Source organism: Tetrao urogallus (assembly GCF_951394365.1).
Source record: "Tetrao urogallus genome assembly, chromosome: 16".
Lineage (NCBI taxonomy): Eukaryota > Metazoa > Chordata > Aves > Galliformes > Phasianidae > Tetrao > Tetrao urogallus.
Genome location: NC_136829.1, coordinates 782,090 through 789,077, shown reverse-complemented (window position 1 = coordinate 789,077; position 6,988 = coordinate 782,090). Strand labels below are relative to the sequence as shown.

At 57.5% G+C, this 6,988-nt stretch overlaps 1 protein-coding gene across 1 annotated transcript in view; it reads left to right on the top strand.

The window, feature by feature from the left end:
- Nucleotides 1–201: 201 nt before the first annotated feature.
- Nucleotides 202–6,988, top strand: part of CHD6 (chromodomain helicase DNA binding protein 6) — a gene marked incomplete at both ends in the record, with an annotated part of 71,547 nt that continues 64,760 nt past the window's right edge. Inside the window, 2 exon segments of the mRNA XM_079543411.1 lie at nucleotides 202–261; nucleotides 265–316. Of these exon segments, the coding sequence (XP_079399537.1) occupies nucleotides 202–261; nucleotides 265–316 (112 nt within the window).

The following is a 6,988-nucleotide window of genomic DNA, read 5'->3' as shown; positions in this document are numbered from 1 at the left end:
GGAGGGCGCGGGCGGTCCCGGCGGCGTGGGGGGCGGCGCGCGGGGGCGGCGGCGCGGCCAATCGGCGCCGCGCTCTCATCGGCGCAAACAGGAGCACAATGGAGCGGGCCGCGGGCGCGCTGCAGCCAAGCTTGGCGCGAGCGGCGCGCGGCTGACGGGCCAGGCCGCCAATGGGCGGCGGCGCGCGGCGGCGGGCAGCCAATGGGCGCGCGGGGGGGGCGTGCCCGGGCGAGGTTCGGGTGTCCTTGCAGGGCGCTGGGCTAAACTTCACCAAATAATGGCTGTTGGCGCCGGGGCTGCCGGGGAGCCATTTTAGGTGAGTTCTGCCCCGAACTTTCGGGTTCGCCCGCGCGGCGCGGCCGGGGACGGCGGCGGGGCGGGGGGCGGCGGCGGCGGGGCGGCGCCAGGGCCGAGAGTGGCGGCGGGCAGCGGCGGGGCCGGGCGGCGGCGGCGGCGGCTCTGGGGGCTCGGGCCGGCCCTGTCACTACGCCGTCCTTGGGGCGCGGGGCCGGGCCGGGCGCTGAGGGGCGCGGGGAGGGGCGGCCCGGGGGGCGGGGGCGCCCCGCGGCATCTTCCGCGCCGCGCTCCCCGCCCCCGGGCCGCGGGGGACCGGCGGGGCCGCGTCGGGGCGCGGCGCGGGGTCGGGGGCGGCGCGGGGTTCTCCCGGGCGGGGGGCGAAGCGCCACGGGACGGCGCGGGACGGCGGCGCTGCGGAGCGCGGCGGAGCGCGGGGTCCGCCGGGCGCTGCGGTGACCCTGCGGCCGTGGCACGGAGCGCCGCAGTCCGCCGCCGCCGTCCCCCGCGTCCGTGCGGCTCCGATGACGACGTCGCGGAATTCGCCGCGTTCCTGCCGCGGCTCTTCCCGGCGGGCGGCGCGGATGGCAGGGTGGTGGTGGGGATGGCGGGGTCCGCGGGGTCGGAGCCGCGAGTCGGAAAGAAACGCGCGCAGCCGCAGCGGGGGAAAGCGATGCTGTCCGCCGGGGTCGCGGCGCAGGGGGCGCCGGGGCTGCCGGCCGCTCGGCCTCCGCACGGCCGGGCTGAGCCGGGAGGCTGGGCTGGGCTGGGCTGTGCTGTGCCGTGCCAGCCGTCCGCTGGTGTTTCTCCGAACGCTGCCCCAAACCGACGCTAAAAAGCTGTGATGTATTTTCCTCTCTTCCCTCCCCCCACCCTCCCCACTTGAGAATTGCAGCAAATGCTTTTGGACGCAGAGAACAGAGGGAGAGGGGGTGGGGGGCTGCAGACTGCTTGCCGTGCTCACATGAAGTTTCCATAGGTGTGTGCTGGCCCCCAGCCCTGCCTGCAGCCAGCTGTGGGTGTCCGTGTCAGATGCAGTTGTTTATCCCTGACCCTTTTGCTTGCAGATCTTTGGCATCTGCTGCCTCTGTCTGTTTAGCTGCTGCGGGGTCGGTGGGGTTATTGCTGTTGCCAGCTGAGCTCCTCATCCTTCCCACAGTGTTGGTGCTGAGCTGATGGCACGGCTGTTGGTGCCTTCGTGCCTCTCCTTGTTTACCTCCTTCATGTGGGAGCACGGCTCTGCTGCTCTGCAGAGGAATTGTTGTTTGGGTCCAGCTGTTGAAGGATGAAGCAATAGCAGCACATTTTTGCTCTGGGAGTAAATTATTCCTGGAGTATAGATAGGTTGTTTCTCTTGAGGCTTCTGGCCTTCAACTGGATTGCTTTTGTGTAGGGCTCCTTCCCCTCTTGTTTAGTGGAAAATTGACTCTTCTTCCATTGTAAAGCTTAATGCTGCTGTCTGTTTTTGGAAAGCTAATTCTTCCTATCACCCCTGAATCAGTACAGCTGCCTGGACTTGCAGGTCCTGCCGGAGTGCCAGGTGTGCTGCTGGATTTTTTCCTCTGCAAAGGCAGGAGACACGAAGCAGCAGTGGGCTGCAGCTCTCTGGGTGCTGCCCCGTTAGCTCTTCTGGCTGTAAAGCTAGTGAGTAGTGGGGCTGCATCCTACCAGAATGTCTGCTGCACCCCGTGTGGCAAAACCGACACTGTGTGTTGTTGTTCATCCAATAAAAGCCAAAGGCAGCAAGAACCTTTGGAGAAAGACTGATCCTTGTGGTTTGTTTTCACTTCAGGAAAGTCTGAAGACCATCCTGTGTCCATGGCTGTTGGTTTCTGTGTGTTGTCTCATTCCTCCAAACAGTGGCGTTGGTCCCTCTGTGGGCTGCAGCCCGTTGCTGCAGGTGTGTTACAAATTAACCTGCGTGGATCTGCAGAATGGAGGCAGCTCTTGCACTGCTGCTCGGTGCTTTTGATGTGTGAGGAATGTGCATCTCTTGCTGAAGGTGCCATTAGGTCCCATTATACCCGTTCTGTGTGCTGCTGTCCGGTTGGGCAGCAAAAGCTGACTGAAGTTCCTGTCCCCATGCACTGGTTTCTCATTGGCAGCAGGAGGATGGCTCTGCCTGAGCTCATGGAGTAGCTGGCCTTGGCTATGCCAGCGTTAGCCCCAGTGCTCACTCCTGGTTCGGGGACTGCTGGTCTCCTGTGGCATAGTGAGCTCTCAGAGGAATCTCCTATTTTCCTGACTGCTTTCTGCTGTATTTCATTAACAGGAAGCAAAGTTTTACTGTTTTTTTCCCTTCTAGATGTGCAATCTTGCAGTAATTTTTCAAGATTTACTCTTCCCTGAGATATATTTAATATTTTCTTCTTAAATGCTTCTCTGAAGACAATAAAGTTTTACAGGTGGATAATAGAAAGCATTTCACATCATTGTTGTTTCAGGAAGGGTTTGCACAAGCAGAAGGGCTTTGAGCAAGACAGCAAGGCTGAGCGCAGCCACTGGAGCCGTTGTTTTTTGCATGAGGCTGTGCCATCCTGGCCTGTCTCAGGTTCATGGAGATAAGAGCACATCTCTTGCTCATGGGTGTGCAGGAGGAGCTGCTTTGTGGGGGAGGGAGCAGTCTGATCAGGCTCGCACCAGGAGCGAGCCCCTAGTACAGGAATGTGGGCTTGATGTGCTGGGGCTGGAAAGCAGACACGTGCAGGGAGCTGTAAGGAATCACTGGCAAATGCAGTGGCTGGATGTCACTGGGCTTTGTGGCAGCTGAGCAGGCTCATCCCAGTGGCTCGTGTAAGTAGCAGTGGAAAGGCTCCAGTCTTGTCCCATTCCCTGCTCGGGATGGCATTTGTCACTTTATCCGGGTCTGTGGGACCAGAAGCTGTTGTTGGGAGGCAAACAAAGCAAGGGTTGAGGTGAGTGATCTGCTCCTGGCTGAGCAGCGAGGCACAGGCTTGGCGCGGTGGGTTCTCAGCGTCCCAAAAGAATGGGACGGCACAACTTCACCCTAGCAATGGTGGCAGTGCAGCAGTGCTGCTGCGCCAGCCTGCAGCCCTGAACTCCAGTGCTCTGCAGGCAGGAGCCAGCAGGGAGCAACGGGGCTGTGGGGAATGGCCCAAACCAACAGCAGGCTGGGAGAAACGTGGTCTGTGGGTGTCTGCCTGTGACACGAGGAGATTCTGATTTTGCTTTCTGTTATCTCAGGCTGGTGCAACATGTTTTCCGTGTGATAGGACAATGCCTTCAACTTTCCCTTATATGGGAAAATCTGGTATGCAGCCTAGTAACCCGCCGATGTGTGGCTATTAATTTTTAGCATTGTTACAGTGGTGGTGGCCGGGCAGCCGAAGCAGCAGGCGATTCTTGGACTGGGGCAGGTCCTGAGGCCGGGCAGGGCTGTCGGGGGAGCACCCTGTGGGTGCTGCAGGAGGGACTGCCCGCGGTGGGGCTCCTGCTGCTGGTGCTGTGCCACTGGTGCTGCTGCAGATGTGCCAGGTTGGCGCCAGGAGGTCGGTGAGGTGCTCTGATTTTCCCCCTGGAGAGGAAGTGTTGCCTTGAGGTTAAGGGGTGCGTGCTGTTCCTTGCTGCAGGCTGCTGCCTCTAGGGGATTCCCAGCCTGTAACAAGTACAGATTCTGTTCTAATGAGAGCAAAGCGCTCCTGTCCAGAGGAGAAAGCAAAAAGTGTGGGAACTGAGTGTCTTGCCCCTACTGGTTTGCAGTGCAGGTGCTGGAGGCTGCTCACAGAGGTGTGCTGGGCACGACCAGGGAGCACAGGCATTAACAAAACAAAGAGAGGTGTTGGCTTGGCCATGGGGTGCAACATCACATTTTCCAGCCCTGCTTTCCCTGCGAAGGATGCTGCTCAGTAGCAGTCTGGTGTTGTTATTAACAGCGTGTCTCATCACACACATTGCTTGGGATCCCTCATCCCTGCAGTCCTGCCTTTGCCCTGGCTTTGTGCAGTCCTGCTGCTGCACAAGTATAGCTTGTTTTATCTGCTCAGGCTTTGTTTTGCTTTTCAGCTGTATTTTTACTGATGAGATTAAGTTTTTGCCTCTTCTGTGCTGAAAGCAGGTGAAAGTGAAACTTGTAGATGCAAGATTTGCAGAAGACTTGTTCTTCCTCAGTGTTTTCCTGAAAGCGTGGGATCTGTGAGCCTGATTTTGCCTGAAGCAGGAGGAGGCAGTGCTGGACAGCCCAGAGGTACCCGGCCCCATGATGTGCAGCAGTAGAGCTGTAGGAGGAGCAAGGTATCTTGTGGGTTCAAATTGCAGCTGGGAAGCTCCTGCACAGAAGCACAGCTCTTGCTAGGAGGACACACAGGAATGTGCTCTGAGAGACCCTGGGGTGAAAGCCTTTGCAGGGAGGTGAGCTGGGCTGCAAAACCTCATGTTCTGCATGGAAAGTGTGCCTTGGATGATGGGAAGGGCTGCAGCTACAGCCCTGAGGATTGCAGAAGCTCTCCTAGGACATGAGAGCCCCCCAGGAGGAATCTCACTTTGTTTGTTTTTGAAGGAAAAAGCAGTTATTGAAGGACTGGCTACAAGGTGCTGCATGTTAGCAGCTGCTGCTGAGAGATTCGGCGCCTTGGTATTGTCCCAGAAATACGCTTCTGTTGCATGGGCACTGTTGAGTTCCTTTCAAAAAAGTTTCATTTGCTAAAGCACCCATCAGCAGTCATGGAGGTAGGTAGCGAAGTTTTTTTACTTACTTTTCCTTTTTTACTTTACTTTACTTACTATGTTTGTTTCTGTTTTTCATTTTGTGCTGTAGCCTATGCCCAGTGCTCCTCTGTAAAGGTGACTCCCAGCATCAGTGGTGTGCTGGTGTGCGTTGTGCAGAACCAAGGGAGATGCCAAGTTACATGAGATGTTCACTTTTTCTTGCCTTGTAGGTAGCAGAAGTATTGCTTCTCCAAGAAGTATTAATGTCTTGCTATTTATATGCATTGAGGAAGAATTAATGTCAGTCCTGGATGCAAGAATAAACGTTAGTGCTTTGCTATGGATGTGCTGTGAAAGCTGGTATTTTTGTGTGAACTGCTGCCTTCTGAAGGATTTGCCTGCCGAGCACCTTTAACCCCAAGTGTTTCACCCTTTTTGGTTGAACTTGCAGTGGAGTTAAAATAAAATGAAGTGTGTAAAATGCTTCTTGATGGAAGATCTCACAGGAGCACTGTTCCTTGGCCACTTCTATATATGTGCATGGTGCATCCCGGCTGCGCCCAGCAGGACGGCGTGGCGGGCAGCCTGCAGCTCCTGCCTGTGTCTGTGTGCGCCTCTGCTGCTGCTCGTGGGCCAAGTCCTGTTCCTCAGAGATCTGTCAGTCCCCGTAGAGTGCCCCTCACCAAGGTATCTGAGCTCTTCCCAGCATGCACTTTCCTGCATGCATAAAGGCAGGATTCTCTTTCAGGGCAGACAGCAGACTGTGCCCCATTTGTTCTCGGTGTGCGATGCTGCGGGCAGGCTGAGTGCAGCACAACCTGTGTGTGTGTGTGTGGAGGGGCCGAGGTTTGCGGTTCCCCCGATTCCTGCAGAGTGGTTACAGATTTGTGGGCTGGGCCCTGTGCCTGCTCCACCTCCTTGCTGGAGGGCAGGACTTTCTGCCTGACAATAACAGGGCTGGAGCTAGGCCAAGTCCACATCACGCTTCTGGAACGAGGAGTGGGCTCCTGGGTCTGGGAGCCAGAGGCAGCAGTGGTCACTGTTGGAGCTGTCACAGCTGTTGTTCCATCCAGAGTGGCCTCTCCTGGAGCCCCCTGGCTACGTGTGGCTCTGTGTGTGTTTGAGGAGTGCAGCTGTGCCCACGTCTGGCAGGGCACAGAGGTCTGGCTCTGCAGGTGCTGCTCCTCAGCTCCTGGCCCGGCTCTGCCAGGTGAAGGGTGATGCTGGGGCTGAGGAGCTCGGGGCCCTGTGCCCAGTTCTGCGTGCTGCTCCTTCTGCCCTGCTCTGGGAGTGCAGAGTCTGTTGGAGCAGCACCACGTTTCTGGGCCTTGTGCGCTGCTTTCTCCAGGCACCTCTCAGCCCGGAAATGCAGGAGGTGTGAAGGCCTTGCTAAGATGTCTGCTTCAGGAAAGGGTCAGAAATTAGTTGCTCATCCAGGTACTCGGGGAGAGGAGACAGCATTGATGTGCGCTGGTGAAGGTGGTAAGCGTGGGCTCTGAGGCAAGGCTGTGGGGCCGTGCCACTGTGTCCAGAGGCTTCCTGCCTGCCCTTCATAGTGCTGCATGTCAGAGGAGATGGCAGTCGATGGGCAGAAGGGACAAGAACGTAGTGGCACTGCAGTGCCACAATGCCACGTATGTGCCAGCTGGCAGGGGTGCTGCCTTCTGCGGCTGCGCCCTGGATGAGAGCAGCTCAGCTCCCTGTAGTCCTGTAGCAGCTCTGCTGTGCTGGAAGGAGAGTGTGCTCAGAGCTCCTGGCTGTGAGTAGAATGAGGAACTACAAATGCAGTGCTCTGCGATGTTTCCAGGGCAAGTGGGCTGTGCTCTTTGTGGGCACACGCGGAACTCCAGCTGGGGCAGGAAGGGGCCGATCAGTGTGTGCTTCTGGTGGTGTTTTACTGGCCATGTGTTTGAGCAGGTCTTCAATAAGGGGTACTCAAGCGTATAAAGGAATTGTCTGTGGCTGAGGAGGTTTCTATGCCCTGTGCTGCTGAAATCCAGGCACTTGCATGGGAGAGACTGATGAATTT